Below are 22,727 nucleotides of genomic sequence, written 5' to 3'. Positions count from 1 at the left end.
CAGATCTGTGCACTAGGAAGATTAACTTGTAAAAGAAAGATTACCTGGCAATCCATAAGATGGATTATAGAGAGAAGAAACAGGAATCAGAAAGACCAATTAGGAAGTCATTGCAATACTTTACATAAAAGGACTTTTGACCCAGGATAATGCCAGAGCTAAATCATGGTCTTTGCTTTTTATTAACCTCAAAAGGTTACGGGTGTACACTCCCCCAAAATACCTCCGGTCTTTGATCTGTGAACTTATCTACGCCTTCATGAGCCTTGTTTCCATCCCTAGCATACGCTAGCATCATCTGTTCCAAAACAATGCATCCAGTTTTCCAGGAGCAGCGTAGAGGGGAGAGAGTGGGCCGGACGGGGAGGCCCTGGGATAGAGGGCCGCAGGCCGGTGGTCTCTTTTCCAGTCTTGTCAAGCAAACGCGTATTTTCCCTAACTGTACTCTGTGCGCTAGAGATCTAGAACCCTTTTCCTCTCGAATCTTCTCGCCACCTTATAAATCCCGAATTTTCAACTACTTTCCTACGAGAGCCACCCTCATCAGATTAGAGCTGGGAGAGACTCATGCGCTCACCTTGCCCAAACCTCCTGTTTCAAATAAAACTCTGAGTCCCTGAGAAGGAGCAGGATGCGCCGTGGGCCACAGAGCCAGGGAGTAGCGGGACATGCTACTGATGCTCGGCTCCCTGCCCTGCACCTGCGCCAGCTCTCACCTCACAGGGGCAACCCGTGGAGCGGCTGTTCCCAGGGAAGGAATTTGTGACTTTGTACTGAGAGACAGAGAGGTTTGCTTGCTTTTTGAGTGATAATGCCCATCCTTCTACAGGTCTTTTTGGCCCCTCGAGCCTAACAGGGCACCACGTGGCCTCTTTGGTACCTCTCTGGTGCCTTGTTGACCATCATCTTAAAAAGTCCTGATTGTTTAGTTTGCCTGATTAACAATTCTGATTGTTAAGTTTTGTGCCATTCAATGTGGAATTGGGAGACAAGGCTAAAGTTGGAGACAGGGGCAATTTATAATCACCAAATAAATGCCTACTGGCAATTTTCATCTGGATGTTCCACCACCACCCAAACCCAGGAAGTTTCTCTAAAAACCACATTGCCTTCCAAAGTTTCCCTCTTCTGTATTCACTGTCATCCAGACCATAGCCTGTGGGCTGTCCCTTTTACCTCTCTCGGCCTACAGCAGTCAGCTGCCATGGGCCGCCTTGTTTTCCTTTAACACCTCTTGTTTCCCTCCCTTCCCTTCCTTTTCCTTTCTCTCCCTTCCCTTCCCTCCCCGTCCGTTCTGTTCCATTTCCTTCCATTCTGAATGGCATTCTCCTTGGAACTCTGTGTTGGGCTGTGATGAGATAGTGTGTGTAAATCAACAAACTTTAAAAAAGAAGCACCCCCCCCACACACACACACACATGCTCTGAAATCTGTTTGCTTTGCACCTGTAAGGATCATAGGATCCTTTTAAAATGTTAGCTTAGGATCACAAATTTGCCTTTATCCTTGTTGGATGGGAACCTTTGGTTGTAAAAATCCATTTGTGAGCTTCCAGCTGTGACCCTGTGTATTTGTAAGACACAGCCCCTCTCTGGTGGCTCCCCTCCAGCTGCAGAGCCTTTGTGGAGGGCCACCATGAGGCAAGACACATTCAGCTGAGCTAGCTGCCCTCATGCTAGGCTCGCCTGGATGCTGCTAGACAGAGTGAGGAGGAAGGACAATCAATCTCCGAGCTGAATTTCTGAATCCCTAGTGTATACAAGGCATGAGCTAGACGCTGAACAGATTACTAAAAAAGTATAAGAATCCTCACCTCCAAGAGAGGGCCTGGTTAAAATGGGAGAAGAAAAGGCTAGTAGCACATGACAACAAATGAATTCCAGTTCAGGACAAGAAGTTTATTTCCTTAGCACCCATCTGATGTCAGGCATTATTCCAGGCTCTGGCTAAAGAGATACAGAATAGTTTCTGACCACAAGGAGTTCATGATCTCGAAGGGAAGGGAGCTAAGAAGAACTTACAATGCACTGTGATACACGTTCTTATGATAGATGTATAAGTCCAGGATGCTTTGAGAACCGAGACCAAGATTGAAATCATCATTTTAATTATAGCTAGAAATGATTGAGCACGACCGTATGCCAGGCACTGTGCTATGAACAGTATGTCACTTGTTTTTCTCATTATATTCACACAGTTTTTTTCTCATTTCATCCTTACCACAACTTTCTGGGCAGGAACTATTTTTATTTCTGACTTATAGAGAAGGAAGCCGAGGCCTAGAGAGGTTAAGCAGCGAGCCCGAGGTCCCTCTGTATATAACAGAAGGAACCAGAAGTCCAGCCCCCATCTATGTGAATTGGCTCTTCCTGGAGGAGGCCCAGCCTGAGCAGAGCCAGAGGGTGTGAATGAACAGACAGAGCTGGGCTGGGCGATGGGGGGGCCACACAGACCGTAGGCTGGGAGGAAAGTGAGCCAAGGGCACAGAGGAGAGAGACCACACGGCACCCTGTAGAATCCAGTGTTCCTCTGACCAGCAGGCATGGTCCAAGAAGGCTTCACAGAGGAGGTGAGCTTTGCTTTGGGCTTTGAGGGGCAGCCAGAGGGAACAGTGTTGCAGCACAGGAAGAAGGCGAGGAAACAGAGACAGCTGCGCCATGCCAGTGGCCAGGCAAGGCTCTAGGTGAAAGCTGAAAGAGATCAAAGCAGGAGACCTTGAGTTTGGGAAGCCATTGTGATATGGAGGTGGGAGGGGCACAGTTGGGGACACAGCAGAAGATGAGGTCAAGCCGTGCCCCCTGACCTGCTCTTTCCCCCCTTCAGCCTACGCTCAGCTGCAGCCCCACCAGCTTCTCTCGCAGCCGTCCTCCAAGCACCTGCAGCCCCAGTTTGTGCTCCAGCAGCAGCCACAGCAACCAGCGCCACAGCAGCAGCAGTCACGGCTCCAAGCCCAGCCCCAGCCCCAGCTCGCCTCGGTCCCCCCAAGCCTGGCCCCGCAGTCCAGCCCCGAAGCCCATGCCATGACACTAGGCCCAATCACACCCGCTCTGCCGCTGCAGTGCCCCACGGCCAATCTGCACAAGCCTGGCAGCGCTCAGCAGTGTCACCCTCCCACGCCAGAAGCTGGGCCTCACAATGGATACCCTGAAGGCCTGGCCCACACCCCTCGCAGGCTCCAGCATGCTTCGGCTGTCATCTTACAACTGCAGCCCGCTTCACCAGTGGTGAGTAAGCCAACGCCAGGGTCCGAGGAACAAACGGGGAGGACAGCTCGGGCAATCCCACAGCCCCCTTTTGGATGTGTTTTTGTCAAAGTCCTCTCTGGGTGTTCCAAGAAAGTAAAGGGGCCCCTCCCTAACTTGGGGCTGGCTGAATCTTAAAGTCCTCACCTGCTACCCCAAATCCTCAGAAGACGGGGCGTATCCAACGATGTAGAGGCAATTTATGGGATGATCTCTGTCTTGTCCCTTAACAGCCCCAGCAGTGCACCATGGATGACTGGAAGGAGGTGGTACCTGGGGAGAAGAGTGTGCCTGAGACTCGCGCTGGCCCATCACCACATCCCCAGGCAATCATCACGGCCATGCCTGCAGGCCTGCCTGCCCCCAAGAGCCCTAGTGTCCAGCAGTCCCCAGCTCACGGTATGAAGTGGGGCGGGGCCCTCGAGGGAGGGGAGAGAGTTGGCTTTCCTTGCCACTCCTTGGCACATTTCAGTTGGGCGTCTGGCATGGGCGGGTAAACCATTGCAAGCCCACGAGGCAACAAGGGAGCTGGGTAGGTGGAAACAGAGAGGGGGAAATGGGAAGATGAACCAAAGCTAAAGAAAGGGGACACAGAAGATATAAAAGGATAGAGAAAGGAAACTTGAAAGTTCTAGACCCAGACTCTGAGACCTACATGTCACTGCTGTCAGATATGTTTGCATATCCATATGCCAAGCTGAGGGTTCAGGCAGGTCTCCAGTTGTCTCAGTTCTCTGCTTCATTTGGTAGGAGAGGGAGTTCTTGAAATTGGAAATATGACAAATGGCTGCTGTAGATCAAAGATACGACAAATGCCTAGGGGGAGCTAGAAGGGGATTCAGAATGAGTTCAGCTCATGGAAAGCATCTTTGAAAGAACTGCCCAGCTCTGGGATCCCCAAGAGTCTGTGAGTGCCCAGTGATAAGTGGCCCTTCTCCACGACTGGGTTTCAGTCAGAGGATCCCTCTACCCTGATGGGAAAGTCACAACATGATCTCTGCCTTCACAGAGGTCCCTTTGCCTTCCTTCCCCTCCCTGCTGGTGTGCACAGCAGTCTTGGCCCGGATCTGTGACATTCTGAGCAAGTCAAGGAGGCAGTTCCAGTCATCAGACTAGGTGTGCCCTGGGAGCCGGGGTAGGGAGAGCCAAGAGACAAAGAACATGGGAAGTCAGGAGGGAGAAATGAGAAGAAAAGCACTTGGGGACAGAGTAGGGGAAAGGGCTATGAATGTCCTAGAAGGAATAGAGGATGGGATCAAGGAAAGGAAAAGCGAAAAGAATGTGGAGAAAGAACATCAGGAAAATTAAAAGACAGGAAGGAGGTTATCCGTTCTCTTGGCACACTTGCAAGAGTAAGGGGTTCACCAATTTGAAAAGCAGCCCATTTCACTGTGGAATCGCTCTAATGATCAAAAAGTTGCTCTTCAAATTGAGCCCGAACCAGTTCTCCTGGAACTTCCACTACTGGCTGTGACTGTCTCGTGAATTGTAACAGAGTCCATCTCTGGCAGTGTCTGGAGACAGTTACCATGTCTCTTTCCCCTCCCTCCCATTGAAAAAAGGAAAATCTCCAGGCTTGCATAGCTGAGATCTTTTGCTTTTTTTTTTTTTTTTTTTTTTTTTTTTTGTTACCCATCCGGTGTCAAGACCTCCCATTCCCACCATCTGGTCATTCTTGTTTAGCCACATTCTACCTTTTCATTAATTATCCCAAAGTGTGAGCCCCAAAATTAAGCACAGTAATTCCAAACATAAAAAGCCACCAGCCATCATAAGTTGGCACCTGGGCCTAGCTTTATAAGCCTTTCAAGGGGCAGGACTGTTTCCTATATCTGCATGGTATGGTAGGAGGGAACTGACATTTGTTTGAACACCTATTGTGTGCCAAGGACTGTTCCAAGATTTTCCTGAACTCAACTCATGATACCCCTGGGAGGTCAATATTATTGTTCCCATAATTCAGAGGAGGGAGTAAAAACCTGCAGAGGGTCAAGGTCCCACTGCTATTAAACTGCAGTGCCCTGACTCTGGCTCCAAGTATAACTCCCTCACCTTCCTTCATTAGCATGATACACCCAGAGCCCCACATTAGCTCCTCGGATGCAGGGGAATGACACCCTTGGTTCACCGGGCACTGAATCACCTGAATTCCAGAGGGTTGGGTTTGGGGTTTATTTTTCAGTTTGTTTTTGAGGTTTCTTTTTACATGGGCTGCTATCATTCCAGGTCTCCTCACTCTCAAACTTGTACAATTTATATTTTGAGCCAAAATATAGTTAATTATATCTGTTAAATGTTATTTTGTGAACTCAGCCCATAGTTCCTGCCTAGCCAGAACACAGTAATAGTTAATAGCTAATATTTACTGAGCGTTCTCTGCCGGACTTTTTGTGTATTTCCTCATTTAATCCTGACAGTAACCCTCTGCGACAGGAACTTTTATCATCTCCATTTTAAAGATAAGAAAACAGAGGCACAGAGAGGATAAGGGAAGGGGCAGGAATGTTTTATATCTGAATTTTGTTATTCATTATATTAACTCTTCTGCTTAACTTTGCCACCTGTAAATTATATAGCATGTTCTCTTTGTCTTTAACCAATTTGCTGATAGAAATATTGACTAAGACCCGACTGAGGACGCATGCTCTGTCTGCAGGTTGGTGATAACCTACATTCTTTGTTCAAGTACATCTTATCCCACAACTCCTAAATGAACTGACATTTGCCTAGCTTTCTCTATCTTCTCTATAAAGCTCTCAAAAATCTCTTTCTGAAATCTATACATATCACAAGCATCCTGTTCCTGAGGTACTGTCTCTTGAGAGAAGTAAGCTTTGCACAGTGGAAACTATTGTCAACCACCCAAGTCTTAAATATTTATCAATTCTGTATATGTTTGCATGCCTGCTCCATGCAAAGCACTGTGGGATGGGAAGTAATATATAGAGAAATAAGGTCTGTACCCTACGTTCAAAGAGCTTAAGTTCTGCTGGGAAAGATGAGAAATGCACAGGAAGGAAACATACAATAACAACCAAAATGTGCTAAATGCCATAGAAGGATTATGTGTAAGTGCTTTAAAAGTTAAGAGGGAAAAGTTACTACCACGTAGAGATTATCAGGGCAGATCACTGGGAGGAAGTGGCGTTGTTCTAGAGCAAGGGTTGGCAAACTACATCCCAAGGGCCAAATCCATCACAACACAACTTTTTGTAAACCATTGAACAATGGTTTTTACGTTTAAAAAGTTTTTTTTAAGAATCAAAAGAATACTTCATGATATGTGAAAATTATATGAAATCTAAATTTCAGTGTCCATAAAGTTTTTTTGGAACACAGCCACACTTATTCATGTGTGTCATGTGTCTATGGCTATGTCCTGCTACAACAGCAGAGCTGAAGAGTTGCAACAGAAAAAGTATATCCTGCAAAATCTAAAATATTTGCCATCTGGTTCCTTACGGAAAAAGTTTGCTGACCATTTGTTCTTGAGCCCAGAGTTTGAAGGATAAGTGAGACCTAGACGTGCAGAGGTGGGGAAAGGGCAATCTAGGAGGGACTAGAGCAAGTAAAGTCAGGGAGGCAGGAAAGTAGAAGTTGAGTATTCTATCCTGTGTTACCTTTGTTTATAAGTGTAAGAAAGGAGGTTTGAAAATTCGAAGAAAAAAAAAGGAATAAGGAAAAGAGGGAGTGAAGTAAACAGGGCATATAAAATAAATGTAAGACGCAGGAACAAAGAAAGGGATGAGGCCTGAAGGAAAAAGGCAGTGGGAGGGGAGAATACGAATGCCAAGAAAGGCAAGAAAATGGGAAAATGTTGGGAATAGAAAGAAGTCAAGCATGGAGAAAGAAGTTCGTGTCATCTATTCCTGATAAAGCTGGGGGACGGGGTGGTGGGAAGTGTTGAGTCACCGTTGTACATCTTTGGTATCCCCTGCAGCTCCTAGCGTTATCTACTGACTAAGAATGTGCTTGCCACGACAATTCAGTTTAACTCAGTGTGGTTTAGGAAGAGAAGAAACATTTATTGGGCTCCAACTGTGTGCCAAGCACTGCAGGCAATTTGTGTAAATGTCCTCACTTAACCTTCACAGTAAGCCTAAAGAGTAAGCATTATCCCCGTTTATGGAGGTGTAACTGGGTCACTTTGGTCATTACTTAACATCTGTGATCCTCAGTTCCCAGTGGGGAGAATAATGACTACTTGTAGGGTTATTGTGAACCCTAAGTGGGAATGCGTGCGCGTAGGGCTTGACACACTACTGCTAGTCGTTATTATTATTGCTCCGAATTGGCGGGGCGGGACTCCACAGTCCACCACCGCACTGGGGACTTCCGACGGGCCGCGCGGCGCTCGCCTCCCTAAATCGAAAGCCCAAGTCCCTAACCCGCCGCCGGGCTCGAGGCGCCTTCCGGAGGGCGCGGGGCGGGGCCGGCGCGGCTGCACAAAGGAAACGCGCTGCCCGGCTTCCGCGCCGGCGCCCCGCCTCCCTGAGGCCCCGCCCCGCATGACCCAGGCCCCGCCCCGCGCCGCGCCCCGCCCCCGGCGGAGGCGGCCGCGGGAGCCCTGCCGGGACGCGCCGCATTGTCTCCGCGGCGGCTGCAGCCCTCGAGCGCCCGCCGCGCGCGCGCAATCCGGCCGCCGCCCGCGCCCCCGCCCCGGCCTCGCGCCCCCGCCGCCCTTTGTTGACGCCGGCCGGGCCGGTGCGGTCGGATGCGCCGCGGCAGCCCCGGGCCCCGGCTCGGAGGCTCCCGGCGGAGAGGAGGCGGCCCGCCCGGGCCCGGGACCCCGTGCGAGGCGGCGCCCGGCCGAGGGGCTGCGTAGGCCCCGCCCGGCCAGGCCCAGCCGGGCCCTGGACAGGTCAGTGTCCGTGGCGGGGGAGGGGTTCACGCCAGGAGGGGGCCCGCGGCCCGCGCTCGTCGCACTGGAAGCCGGGCACCGCCCTCCGGTGCCACTCCCGGCCCGGGCCTGCTCGGCTGCCAGGCCGTGCCAGCCCGCGACTCTCGCCCTCTCGGCGCCTGGGAGGTGCCCTTTGCCTCCCCCGTCGCCGGGGACCCTGCCTGCCCCGCACTCCCCCGGAAGCCGCTGTGTCAACCTGGGCGTGCCGAACGCTTCCGTGTGTCCGCGCCCCTGCCCCCGGTCCCCGCGCACCCCACCCCCACCCCCGTCCTCCGGGGACGGCCATCCACCGGGGGATGGACCGGCCGTTTAGGGCCAAGGCTGCTGCCGTCCGCCGCGCTCTGTTGGTAGGGGACTGCTTCGCTTGGAGGGCCTGCCGCTTCGCTGGAGAGTTTTGTTTTTAATCTAGTTCAGTCTCACGAGGTTTTTAATTGGATGGAAAGGGACAAGCTGTTCTGTGTCTGTCCTGTCTTCCATTTTTAGAAGAGCGTTTTCTCCCTTTCTGTGCCAAATGAAGGTATACTGAATTGTGGATTCTTTACATGAAAATCGGGATTTGCGAGATTCTGTTTAAATTGAAGTCCGCAGAGAGGGGAATAATTTGCCCAAGGCTAGGTTGCCATTAGTTTAATGATGAAGCTACCATCTGAACTCCTGGCCCCTGACTTCTATATCGTTGGATACCACCAGTCAGTGCCAGTGATCCCACCTCTTCGTCCCTTCCCCACTCCTGCCTTCGATACCTGAACAGATTTCACTGACATACTTTCAGTTCTGATCAACTTTCCTTTCCTGCCTACTCCATAGCCAGAATGTTCCCCTTCTTCCAGTGCGGTCTACAGACACACTCTTTTATTCTTTTTCCTGCTTTACAAATCAGTGACAGCTTTCCCCTTAGATGTCTCCCATCCTAGGGCTCTAATCCCCTCCATTAGCATATTGGGCCCAGAGGATCCCTTGTTGTGAAATAAGCAACCGACCTAAATCCACCATATGTCCCCGATTTTTCTAGGACAGCCCCAATTTAGAATCTTCCATTCCATTGTCTATCAGCCCAAGTGTCTTGATTTTTGGTTTAGAAAATAATGTCACTTTAACTGTATCAGACCCTGCTGTCCTGGCCTTTTCCAGCCATTTGGCTCTGGGGCATAACTGGGTAATCCAATTATCATTCACCTGGGATTTTTCTTCTCCTCCTGAGTCAACCCAAATGTTGGAACTGCCAGGATTCCTAGGTGAGTCTGAAAATGACAGGCTAATGAAGGAAAGAAATTCCTTGTTGCACCTATATTTCTGCCTCCCTGCGCTCCCCATCTTTTATTCCAGTACAGGGCAGCAGACCTGTGGCAGTGTCTGTGGATTAGGGCTTAGGTTTAGGTCACAGGGACGTAGGGTCTCCTATCATTCCACTGTAAAATAGGAAGAAAGTAACTAAGTGTGTTGATTATAGGGCAGAAGGTTCTGTCGGGAATCTTAAGATGCCTGCACAGCTAAGTAGTTTTGGTTTCACCCAGATTAACACACTTTTATTAGGCTCCTGCTTCATGTAAAGCCTTGCCCTAGGCACTGTGGAGAATATAAAAGTGATTTTCCCACGTAGCCCCCAACATCTGGATCTGTATTGGGAAATATCCACCCTTTTTTGAATCAGCTGATAAACTGTTTCTCACTGTTTCTGTCCCTAAATTCCAGTCCCTGCAAGGCAGGAACCAAAGTTTCTGGTTTGGCTCATTCCCAGGGGCTGGCTTATTTCACAGAGGGTCCAGCAGATGGGTAATGGTGCTCTTTGGGCACCTGCCCTTTCCAGGCACTCTGCATCATGGGAGCCCTGCCCACCCAAGATCTGTTTCTAGGCTTGTCTACACACACTGGGAAGGATAGATCCCTTTTCCCCTCCAACCTTAATCTTGAGAAAGTAGGTGGTTTCTTGGTCTGTATTTCTGTTGTTCTTGAGTTGGTTTCTCAGTTACCCAACTGTGTTTTGCTTGAGCCGTCTCTCCTGTTGTCACTCCTTTTTTTTTTTTTCTTTCCTTTTTTAAAGCTGTTGTTTTACTGAGATGTGGCACATAGATGCTTCAGGAACATTGGTATTTCATCATGTACTCACTGCCCAGCTTTTTCCAGTTCTCTTCCAGGTCGTGACATAATTTCTAACTTACCTTTGTCAAGCACACTCAACGTCTATTATTTCCACTTCCCTCAAAGAAAGGAGGAAACTCCAGCTCTTCTTCCTCCTGTCCCTGTAATGATTCTCCTGGCTGTAGGCCTCGTCAGCTATTGCTTTTCTGCCTTTCAGTAGAGGATAACCTTTTAGGAAGCTGTTGTTCTGTTTCTCTGGACATAAGTCCTCTGTCACTGACTTTCTAGTCTAAGCTGATTGAACCTGAGACTTCTGTTCCTGCCACCAAGACCCCCTCCCCCATCTATGACCCTGTGCCTGTTACTCACTCTGGCTCAGCCCCAGAATCCACTCTTTTTCAGACCACATCCTTCTTCCTGCCTTACTCATTTCCTGTCTCAGATACTTGGGATCCTTTAGTTCTGATCTTTCCAAGGGAAAGAGAATAAACTAAGAGAAGAGGAATACATGGATAGATGGTCTTATAAACTTGAGCTGTTCTTTCTCTGGTCTTACACACTCTCACATAGGCTGTCCCCTCCCTAGGTTTTCTTGTTTAAGAAAAAAAGAAATGATGACTGTCTGAGGATTAAAAACCCCCACATGTGAGTTCATGTCTTTTTGTCTTTTTTTTTTTTTTTTTCTACTGTTGTGAATGTGGAAAGACAAGAACTTATCCTCAGACTCATCCTCTAAGTTTCTGCCCTCCTTTGGGCTGTGGGCCTCAGGCTAGCCATTTGGTAACCATTTGCCAAATAAAGTTCACCCACATCCTATCAGAGTCCCTTGCTGGATCAGTAAGCCAAAATAAAATTTAAATTTACAAAACTAGGGAGTGCAATGGTGGTTCGAGTTCTGATAGTGCTGCCCCACGCTAGTAGGCTTTTTACCAAGGGTTTTATTTCCCCCCTCTTCTTTGAGTCATTCCAAGTTCATATTAAAGTTTCTCCCAGCTATTCAATGTCATTTGATCTCCAGACAGACTTGGTCCCGCCCTCAAAAAGATTCTCTTCTGAAGAGATACATCTACTAGAGAGGAGAGTCGGGAAATGAAAATAAGGAGTCTCCATGAATGATATTTTCTCTTTTATTCCCTTTGTTTTGAGCCATTTGTTAACTGGAAGATGAAGATGATGACTTTCTGTGGCCAAGAGGAATGTCACCAAAGTGGCTGGAGAGAGGATGCTATTGTGTTTTCCACCCCCGTGGAAAAGCAGGCTGGGGACTGCTGCCTTATGCAATCTGCCCTCCTGAGGCCTTTGTGCCAGTAACAGAAATGACTCTCTCTGCAGTGACTTGGCACCTTGTTTGTTGGAAAACATGGCTGGACTACCCCTCAAAGTGGATGTATGAACGTGTGTAGCTTTAGGTTTTAAGAGCTTCTATGGCATGGTTCAGACTATAATGTGAGTCACCGTTTAAAGATTCTGCTGTGTTTTATGTTAAAAAACTAAGAAGTGTGCCTATTTAAGATTACTGATTCATCTCTCGAATAGATGCAGGTTTCATTTTGAGCACTAACTTCTTTCAGAATTTCACTTGGAATTACTAGCTACATCAGACCACTGATTTGAGAAACTCAGAGGCAGACCACCTTGAATTCAACTTCATGACACTTGAGGAGTGGTTAGGAAACTAATCAACCATTTGTTTATCCAAGACAAAAACCTTAAAGATTCTGGATTTTGTCCCATCAGTAACAAAAGTAGAGAATGATAGACGCAGCCAAGCAATGGGCTGTTTTATAGTTAAGCAAGAGTTATACAGTTATGAATGTTAGGGTTTTTTTAAAAAATTTTTTAATGTTTATTCATATTTGAGAGAGAGAGAGTGCGAGCAGGAGAGGGGCAGAGAGAGAGAGTGAGAGGAAGATGGATGATCTGAGGTGGAAGCAGACTCTGTGCGGACAGCACAGAGCCCGATGCAAGGCTTGAACTCACGGACTGTGAGATCATGACCTGAGCCAAAGTCGGGTGCTTAACTGAACCACCCGGGCGCCCACCAATGTTAGTTTTTGAAGATAGAAGGTGTAGTAAGAACCATAACGCATAATTTAATACATTGTTGTGTGATTCATCCTAAGATCATCTCAGCCAGCATGGTAAACTTAACAGGTTTTTTTTTTTCCTTCCCCTTCCAAATTATTTATAGTTTGTGAAAAAGGATGTGCTTTTCTTTCAATTTCCAGATAATTTTTTTTTTTTTTTTTTTTAGTTTAGATAAGTCTAGAAGAAGAGCACATTCTTTCTGCATTGCCAGAGAAAGGATTGTTATTAAACAGGGATTGCCAGTTCTGACATAAGTTCAGATGTTGAAGAGTATTGCCATTTACTATTAGGACAGCCTTTAAAGCAAATATCTGTTTTCTGGATGATTTTCTTCTCAGCAGAGAAATTTATTATAGCTTCTCTTAAAAAGAGATGACTGTCAGATGGAGTGTCCTAACCAGCTCTTCCCCAGTAGATTAGAAGGACCGGGCTCGACACTGAAGATCGAGACTATTGGCAAGAAAATGAGAGCTCGTGACCACCGGGGGTTATTGTTAAGGCCCTAGCTGCATGGCTGTTATGTCTCAAATACTATATAATTATCCCTAGTTACTGATATCTTGAGCGTATTTGAAACCATCCGTATGTGACCTAAATCCATACAATCCAAATCTATATTAATCCAGTCTATACTAAAACATGTTTAAAACAGTCAAAGCAAATGACACTTCAGATGGAAACAAAGTTAATACCAGTCAAATACTGTTTTTTAAAAAAATCGATTAAGTCTATATTTTCAGGCCTCCAGTGGTCAGTATTAATCTGTTCTGTCAGCTGATTGGTAGGATAGGAAGGTGATTGCAGACTTGGACAGTGGTTTTAGGAATGGAGTGATGTTTTCCAAGAGCAGAAATGATCGGGAGGATTGGTTTGCAAGTTAATATCACCATCCCATTATATAGATAAGACAGCTGAGGCTTAGCTTTTTCCCCCTCTCTCTGTCTCCCTCCTCCTCCTCTTCCTCCTCCTCCTCCTCTTCCTCCTCCTCCTCTTCTTCCTCCTCCTCCTCCTCTTCCTCCTCTTCCCTCTCTTCCCTCTCCCATTTATCTAAGAATATTAGTGCTCCTGCACTTGGTGAATAAATAAGCATATCAGGCAACATAATGGCCTTTACTTTTATCAACCTGAAAATTATTAGAGGATTCACTAAATATCTCTAGTCGTTTGTGTGTCTTTTTTTAACAACTGGATTTAACAAGAAATCCATCTTCCATAATTTTACCTTCAGCCTTTAACTTCTTTCCACAGGCTAAACTGCCTTTGTAGTTTAGTTGCTCCAAAGTTATCTTTTCTGGTTTCTGGGGTTCTGCACTTCTCTGTGATACCCTGGGACTCCTTACGAAAGAACTGTGTACAAAGGGAATGTAGTGAAAGAACTGTGTACAAAGGGAACATAGTGGTTGTCTCGTCCTTTGGATTAATCACTGTTGAAGGTGAATTGAGACCTTTGGTTTGCCCCGAAGTCAAGTGCATTTCTGTTATGTTGTAGTCATTGTCAAAGTGGAAGTAACTTTTTTCCCTGAAGCCTGACCTCAAAAGGACAAGGACTTGACACCCTGAGTAGCCCAGGGTGTCTGAGGAACATGAAAGGTACCTGAGTTTGGGCCAGTGGGAGAATAACTCTGCCCCGAGGCTACACGAAGCCAGGCTCTATGAGAGCGAGATTAAGAGATTAAGGCGGGTTTCCTAATCTCTCAGGTTTCAGTGGTGTTAGCCCTCCTGTGGCCAAGTCCTGCCTGATCCGTGTGTTGTCCCTGCATTATCTTATTGAATCTTTACTGCAGCCATGTGAGACAGGTCTAAGTACCCATTTTACGGATAAGGAAACTAAGGCCTAGAGTAATTTGTCCAGGATTACAAACTAGGATTTAAGCCTAAGGGCTTTCTGATCCTAAAGACTTAGCTGCCTTGTAGCACAGCTTCTAAATGTGATCAGCGCCACATATCTTACATATAAAAATTCTATTCGCTGTAATAAGATAGGCAGTGTGATCCTCTTTTTTATAGACGGAGAGACTGAGGCTCAGAGCAGGTACCAAGTGCTCGCAGCTCACAGGTAGTCAAAGGTGGAGCCAGAGGATGAACCCAGAGCCAGAGTCTTCCTCTGCCATGCTGACGTCCACTTCCTGTGATCTTGAGGTCTCTCGTGCACAGCCTCTCCCACTGGTTCCAGACATTTGGTCTTTTGAAGTCCTAGCATCCGCCAGGGAGCCGTGATGGGAGAGTATCTGGGAGCCCTCGGCCTCTGCCTTGGATCCCGCGAGAGGTAGCTGCGATTCCCAGGTGCGCCGACCTGTCCTGTGGGAAGTCACCCCTTGGCCCTGCAGGTGCTGCTGCCGAGTCTGCTGGGTCCGTGGGCCGGGAAGCCGGCCCTGCAGCTGTTCGGAAACCCCCGTTGCTCCCGCTGTCCTGACCTGTATGGGGGAGGGTGGCTGTCCGCTCCATTGATTCCTGCCTTCATCGCCGGGGGTGGCAGCTTGGAAAACATTCAGCTGTTTACAATTCAGCTTATGTACACTGTGGCTGGGGATTGTGGGTGAGTCAGAAGGGCCGCTCTCCCGGCCTGTGTCCTGAGAGACAGCGTGAAAGTCAGCTGTATGGTAATGGCTGCCAGGGAGGAGGAGGAGGAGGAGCCCTCCCTAGCAGATGCCTGGGCCGGAGCCGCTCAGCCCGGATGCTTCAGGTCTGAGGAGCACGTCTGCCCTCCGGTCCTCTTAACCCGGACTCAGCAAGGTCGTTCGGCCGTGTCACTGAGAGCGGGTGTGGGGCTACCCGGCTCAGCCTCCCCTTGCGTTCTGCCGGCCGGCTTCCCCGCAGGAGTCCAGGCGTGGACCCAGAGCCTCGCCCTCCTGCGACTGCTCGGCCAGGGGCCCCGGAGCCCCCTGTGACAGGAGCCCCCTGTGACTCTTCCCCTGAAAAAGTTACGAACATTGGGCATTGGTGCCTCCTGCCTTGTGATACTCAGAAGACCCCCGGGGTAGGAAGGGGCCTGCGGTTTCCCCGTGACTAAGAGCTCCTTTTGTGCATGTTTTAGAAGCTACTGTCTTCCACATACGAGGCAGCCACCCTTGCCTTGGTTCTGAAATGCACACTTTTCCCCTTCTGGAAAATTCAGATGCTAGACTCCAGTCCTGTGTGATCTAGTGCCCATGATCCAGAAGGATCACTGTCCACTCCCACCCTTCCCACCAAGCCTGCTGTCCCGAAATTGGGAGGAAAGCTGTCTGCTTATCTGAGTGGCTCACAGCAAGGTGTGAATGACCACAGGTGTCTATTTACATTTTAAAGGTTGTTAACCAAATGATTCTCTTTAATTGATGGACTCGTGAGGTCCCAGGATGGAGCCATCGTCCTCCTTCTCTTGCCCCCTTGCCCTTTGTCCCCCCATCTACCTGTGTCTGCCCACCCCTTTCTCCCTCGTCACCACCCCCCTCCCCGCCACTTCAGTTTCCTACTGCCCCCCCCCCCACCGTGGGGCGGTGGTGGGGATGCCAAAAAACGTGTTTATGAAATATCTGACCTTCCTCACTTTCAGAATGGCACCAATTTCTTTACTTCTTTCTTTCTGAATAACTAAAGAGACTGTAAGAGTGGCTGGTGGGGTTTTCCGCTGCCCTCAGCTTACTGTGCTTTGTTACTGCCCACCAGATCAGCTGCTCTCTGCCTCCTGGATATGGTTTCCCTGGGCGTTCACTTCGCAGGCGCTCCACTCGGGCTCTCTCTAGAGCAAGCGGTTCTTCAGGAATCCTGCTGTCCCCCATCCTGGCCACATGATTAGGCCTGCTAAGCTGAGGCACAGTGAGCATGATTTCAGAGCCAGGGGCATGGAGAGAATGCTCTCTGTTGTATAAGCAACCTTGTTTTGCCATTTGTCGAGCAGAATTTGCTGCAGGCAAATGACCCATGTTATCACCTACTTTGCTTCCTTAAATTCTTTATTAACTTCATTAGCTCTGTCTTACTCCTGCTGCAGTCAAGCAAGGGTAGTTAGAAGTCTTGTAAATTAAAATACTCCTCCTGTCTGGAGAAGATAGAAATGAAAGCCACGGACCACGCTGAGGGGGCAGGAGACGCTCCGCTTGCCTTCCATGTCCTCTGAAGCAGGTCTTCAAGGACTTGCTTTAGGGGCACACAGAATGAATAGCCAGACCACCTGATATGCCCATAATAACTGTTAGTACTAAGCCATGTTCCGGCATAACTGATTTTTGTTTTATCTGCACACGTGGAGAACATCAGACTTAGTTCTAAAATGACCCAGATTTCGCATAGCTGTGGCCATCCAGACCTCTGTCTTCAGTGGGCAGGAGAGCTCAGCCTCTCTAGACACCTAGTGACTGCCCCTGAGGCTGGGGCCATTTTTATAGGAGCCTCCCAGGCTCTGCCTCTAGAGGTCATCATGCTTTCCAGATGCCTAGAGCCCACACCCATGTTTCGAAGGGGCCAAGGAATCCAGCACTCCAGCCTTCAGGGCAACTTAATGCCCCTTCTTGCTGAAGAAATCCCCACCCTAACGGGATGAAATGGGCTAAGGAATAACTCTTGTTCTTCGTGACCAGGTACCCAGAAATGCCGCTCCTATAGGAGGCACTGGCCTAGCTACTCTCAAATCATTATAGCCTCGGAAAGTAATTTACAAATCTCAGATGGTGTCAAGTTCCCTGTCTGAGACTGAGGAGACTGGCGAAGACTGAGACCATGGGTTCCAGATGATCCAGTTTAACAGACATTAAGTAGCTGTCCTATAGCGGGCATGGGTTAGTTCCTGAAGATACAGAGGTAACAAGACATAGCCCCTGCCTAAAGAAACTTGCTCTGCCTAGCACAAAGGACGAACCCCAATGCAGATAATCTCACAAACAGGCTGCCGGGTGGTCCACATTTCTGCCAGAACCTATGAATGAGACCAGAATTGAGAGGCAACCTAGAGGTTGAGACCTACATAATGTTAACAACTGCCCCAGAACATATGTGCTGTTCATTCCTATCTGCATACTTGGCCCTTTGTGGGCAGCTTCATTAAAAGACTAGATTCTCCCTCCCTGGCCTGCCTCCTGCCCCCAACCCCCCACCCCCAGCCCCACCACCCGCAGCCTGTCGTGCTCACGGCATCCTGGCCTCCACCTTTCAGATTTGGGTGCCTAGTTGTGTATAATGGCTTTTGAGACCTGTGGAAATCTTCAGCAGCACCACCAGCCTCAGGACTGGTCAAGAGAATTGAGAAAGCAAGAATTCCTGAAATAGAGTCTTTCTTTCTCTCTATCTTTTATCTGGCCGCAGGGCCGGCAGGACAGGTTTCTGCAAGTTTCACTATTAAGCTGCTTTCCCTCCAGCAGGCTGCAGAGCAGTCTGGGAGAGCGGGAAGCAGATTAAATTAATCTCAGAGTGCTGAGCTTGGCAGGGGGTGAGATTGTGTTTGGTCATTCCAGAAATAGCCCAGACTCCTTTGTTCCTAAAGCAGATGAGGAGGCCTTGGCCCACAAGAGGACTGCCAAGCAAATAGTCGCAAACCTTTGTATATTCGTAAATCGCCCTCCCTCTGTCCCTTGGCTTCTGTCTCTTCTGCAACCTGCCCGTTATAATGGGCAGTGATAGCTTCTAACGTTAGGGTGAAAGGGTTTATTTGTTTATTCTCCTGCTTAATAAGATCCTTCTTTTAAAACTGAGATTCCAAGAAGTCTTTGCTTCCCAGAGTTAAGCATCGGCTCTGTAGACTCGGAGCTACTGAAATGTATCTGTTCACTACTGTATTTGGCGTGAGGGAGGAATCTGACCTCAGGAGTTCTGCCTGCACCGCCCCGTCTTGCAGTGCTCCAGTGCACATTAATAGACACTGCTCCGAGACACAAGGGGGGAGGGAGAAGAATCAGGCAAGGATGGAGAGATCCCATAAAAGGAGACAAGGTATCAGAAGCAGTTTGGTGATGAATATCTAAAGAGCCAGAGGTGGGAGTGACCCCAGAATTCAAGGAGAAAGGAGTACTTCCACAGAGGAATTATAAACCAAAACAAGGGAGTCCTGTGGCTCCCTCCTCCTGTGCTCTCAGTCAGGAATGTGACCATGTTTCAAAGAAACAAAACAAAAATCTTAACCAACCCCATCTCCTAGATCAGTGCGCTTGAGTTTTCTGTTGGTGTTGACTGGGTCCCTGACTTTAAAGGATGTAAACAGAGAACACCTAGGATGATGATGAACTTGCAGCCTTTCGTGGAAGGAATAGAAGAAGCAGAGGGCGTTTGGCCTGAAGGAGAGAAGATAGAGTGTGGTCGTGAGTGATACGCTTTCTGACACCAAGAGCATTTCGTGAGCACTTCTAGTGTGCTGCTCTGTCGGGGGATTATCTCCTGCGGTCCTCATAGCCACCTGACACTGTAGGGTAGGTGGTGTTACTGTCCTTAGTTTACAGCTAGTGAGAGAGCTAGTCTCAGAGAGACCACAACTTGCCCCTAATTCGTTTGAGTGATAAAGACCAGTCTCTAAGCCAGGTCTAAGCCTGTGTTTTTGCCCACTATACAAATGCAATTGGCCTTCTTCTGTATGGTCTTAAGGAGCAGAAAGGTGGGCAGAAATTAACAGGAGATAGATTTTTGGCTCACAGGAAGGAAGAACTTTTTAACCGAACTGCCCGCACTGGGAACAAACCACTCCAGAGGTAGTCCGTTCCTTTGCCATCCAGAGCTGTTCAGACAGATGCCCCAAAACCACTGGGTGGTGGGAGTATTACAGAGAAGGTTCAAGCATTGGTAAGGGAATGAACCAGACTTTCTAATCTTGTGATTCTGTAATCTGTAGTTCATTAAAGAAGTCAGGAAATATTTTACTAGGCTCTAATTAGATGTAAATTGCCACCATCTAAAAATAAAATGTTAACTTCTATAGTCAGCTCTATATTTTAACAGCATTTATTCATCAGTTTAAGTAAAATACATGTTTCCTTGCCTATTTAAAATATTAAATAAAAGAGAAAATGTAGTTCTGTAAACGCAGGCTTAAATATTTAACATTTAAAAGCAGAGAAATTTAATTTGATTGATTTGATTTGATTTGATTGACCTGGTCCTCCTAGTTATCCATGGGCGGTTAAGAAAAGATTTTTTGATGTAGTTCCCAAACACCTTCATAGTTTAGAGAGGCGAATTCCAAAGGGGAAAATTTTCATCTCTACAGTAAAGTCAAAGCTGTCAAAAACTTTTTTTTCAAACGACTATAAACACTTAAAGGAATTTTTCCAACTTGCTGGTGTGAATGTGTCTCAAACAAAAATTAATTTTAAAAAATCTCATCATTCATATCTCTTGGATGGCTCGTGCTCAGCTCTGAAATTTATTATAGTTGAATTACTGAGGTCTGATTAGTGAAGGCATGTGTCATAGTCGATTCTTTTCTATCAAAAAAGATTTATCCTGGTTTATTGAGCATTAGGACTGCTAATAATAAAATGAACCAGCTATAAACCTTTTCTAAAATGTGTTTATTTTTATTTCTTATGCTACATATCAGACTCTGAATTCCTGTTCCATGGTGAGATTTTCAGTGTTTAACATGAAATAAGAGCATCGACATACAAAGTTTTATGCAAAAATTACTAAACTAATGTACTGAAATCGTTTTTCAAGAATGTAACACACACAGGCAGGGTTACGCTTAATATCAATAGGCTTGTTGTAATAAAGAAATGGCTTTTTCTTTCTCTTTTTTTCTTTTTTAGGAAGTTCCAGGTTACAGGCAAATTCAGCTCACACAGTTGGTGTGGAATGGGCCTGGGAAGGGGGCGGGGAGGGGGCTGCAAAAGTGAGGTAATGAGGGTCTGTACCTCTAAATCATGGAGCAGCTCAGGAGAGGGGCCGACAAAGTGGAGAAGAGGAGGGTCCCCTGTGGTGTGTTCTGTGTAGGCACCTTGACACGCTTTTTACAGCACGCTGTCAGGTCCTTCAGAGGAAGGCCAGCAGGCCCGCAGGGGAAGAGACCTCAGGAGGGGAGGACTCTGGTTGGCTAAGGACTGGACTGGATGTGGAGCTGAGAACAGGGAAAGGGGCTTGATCAAGAGCACAGGGCCAACAGAAGCAGCATAGAGCCCCCCACCTTGGGGGAGAAATTGAATGCAGGTGTGTCTTAATGCGTGACCCCCAATAACCAGCCTCTTATGGATAGCACCGTGTTCACTTGGGGCTCAACCCTCGTGTTCCCTTTGTGTTCATCTCTGGGGTTTGTACTTTGACCTTTCACAGGCTGCTTAAAATCTAATCCTTTTCCTTGGAAAACTTTATAGAAGGTTTAACCTCTCTCCCCCAGACCCCATCACACCCCAAGCCCTGTACCTAGTGCAGCTTTTCATCCTGGTTGTAGTTATCACCTTAAATACATTCTCTCCCTTGAACTGAAGATTGCCTTGTTTGTCCAGATCAATATTGACTGAGGTCTTAACTCCCAAAAGAGAATTATTATCTGTTTGACTTGGTTAACTATTCTTAGCACAGTTGGGAAATTAAAAAATACTGCTAGCTGATTAGCTGCCTGGTTGCAGGACCGATTATAGTCCCACTTGGTGGTGTGTCCATCAAACCTGCCAGTTTTAAGTGGGTCATTGACAGAGGCGACTGCTTGCTTCGCATTGTCGTTTGGCTCCATGGAAAAAGCCAGGCACATGCTGAGTCCCTGCCCTTCCTTCTGCTGGTCTGGACCCAGTTCTGACCTCCCCTGCTTGTGTTTTCCTACTCTCCCCTTGTACAGAGACAGGGCAGGGCATTGTTCATGCACTGACCGACCTCAGCAGCCCCGGCATGACCTCAGGGAACGGAAATTCTGCCTCCAGCATCACCGGCACTGCCCCCCAGAATGGTGAGAATAAACCACCACAGGCCATTGTGAAACCCCAAATCCTGACGCATGTTATCGAAGGGTTTGTGATCCAGGAGGGGGCGGAGCCTTTCCCGGTACGGACTACTTCTTTTCCCCTCTTTTTTTTTTTTTTTTGTTTTTTTTTTTTTGAAGTATATTTTGGATGTGTATTAGAATATTTTTACATTTCCGTGTAAAATGTCCAAAAATGTAAACAGTTTGCTTTTTCCTTGCTAATTTCCCCCCCGCAAAAGAATGTCAGAGCCATTTTCTTTCTAGGATTGAGTGTCTTCCTAAGGTCCAGAAGGGATCCGTGATTAGGAATAATTGGCAAGGTCCCTTGGTTAGAAGTTATCCACACACAGACTCAGCCATGTTCCTGCCTGGTGATGTGTGACCCCCTTAGTTAGAAGGGAATTCACATTGGGGTGTTGGGGGAAAGATGATGGGTTTGGGGAAATGAGACCTCGTTCAGTTTTGAATGCCAGAACCTCTGAATGGCAAAACTTTAGCTAATTAGAGAACAAAAGGAAACCGTAGAACAAAATTTTCAGGATGTGTCTGAGATGAAGAGAAGAGAACAGGGTTGTAGCCTGAAGCTTCTTTTCTGGTGACAGAGCCTTGAAAAGAGAATGAATGAGAGTGAGGGGTACTTTAGAAAGGCCACAATCCGATGTCTCCGATGAGAGCATAAGACCAAAGGGAAATATAAAAGAATCAAGAAAATGGCTTGTTAGAACAAAACACCCACAGCTGATAGTGTGCAGTGTGAATTGGTGAAGACAGGTGATGCTCTTATACAGGTGGGAGGAGCCCAGAGCCAGGTGCACACCGGCCTCTCCTGTGATGAGATTATCTGGCTGTTAGAGAATACCATCTTCATGGGATGCCATCTGCCTTCTGCTCATTCTTCGGGTCCCTGAGTGGTTGGAACAGTCAGCAGAAGACTCTAAGCTTGATTGACTGAGCTGGCTGAACTGCCCTTCTAAAATGCCAGAAGACAAATAGGTTCTTGTCCTCTTTCCCTCTGAAGGTTGTTCAAGGCCTGTGGCAAAGAAATCTACCTGGAGCACCTTAGCTATAAGTAGCTCCAGCCCTGTCACGTCCCCTCCCTCATTAGACTAGGTCTTGGCCTTGGTCTCCTAGAGAAACACCAGAAACCAACCGATCTGACAGGGCGGATGCAGATTGAATGGCTCCCCCACGGCATCGCCCCAGAGATCTAGCCACCAGGTTGCCTGCACAGAGGCAACGAAGGAAGGACCAAGAGTGAATAAGCCCGTCTAGATCCTGGCAGCCACACAGGGCATTTGCTCTGTGGCCCAGAGTCCATTTCCTCCTGCTCTCCTCCATGGCTGCCTGTGTCTCTGGCTTGGGTAGAGCAGCTGTAAGGTGGGGAAAAGTAGGAAATGAAAAAATGGTTGCCGAGTCCCTCTAGTGTCATATATATACTCACACACACGGCCTCGGCTGTATTCCTGCCCGGTGACATGTGAACCCTGGGTCCTGGCAGCTTCGCTGGTGGTGATTTCTGCCTCCATCTCTGCCCCTCACTCACTTGGAAGAGTAGGTATTTTCC

At 47.7% G+C, this 22,727-nt stretch overlaps 1 protein-coding gene across 4 annotated transcripts in view; it reads left to right on the top strand.

The window, feature by feature from the left end:
• Positions 1 to 22,727, top strand: part of PHC2 (polyhomeotic homolog 2) — a 115,445-nt gene that overhangs the window by 81,416 nt on the left and 11,302 nt on the right. For 2 of the 4 annotated variants that reach the window (XM_015542197.2, XM_042996371.1), the window contains exons 8-10: positions 2,824 to 3,224; positions 3,476 to 3,641; positions 21,041 to 21,243. In XM_015542197.2, the coding sequence (XP_015397683.2) occupies positions 2,824 to 3,224; positions 3,476 to 3,641; positions 21,041 to 21,243 (770 nt within the window). Of the gene's footprint in view, positions 1 to 2,823; positions 3,225 to 3,475; positions 3,642 to 7,965; positions 8,104 to 8,521; positions 8,660 to 21,040; positions 21,244 to 22,727 lie in introns of those variants that run through there. The other 2 variants (XM_042996373.1, XM_042996372.1) reach the window with 2 other exon arrangements.

The sequence above is a fragment of the Panthera tigris genome, chromosome C1, assembly GCF_018350195.1.
Source record: "Panthera tigris isolate Pti1 chromosome C1, P.tigris_Pti1_mat1.1, whole genome shotgun sequence".
In the NCBI taxonomy this organism is placed as follows: domain Eukaryota; kingdom Metazoa; phylum Chordata; class Mammalia; order Carnivora; family Felidae; genus Panthera; species Panthera tigris.
Note: the sequence above shows the minus strand (reverse complement) of the source record. Positions and strands in the feature narration are given on the sequence as shown.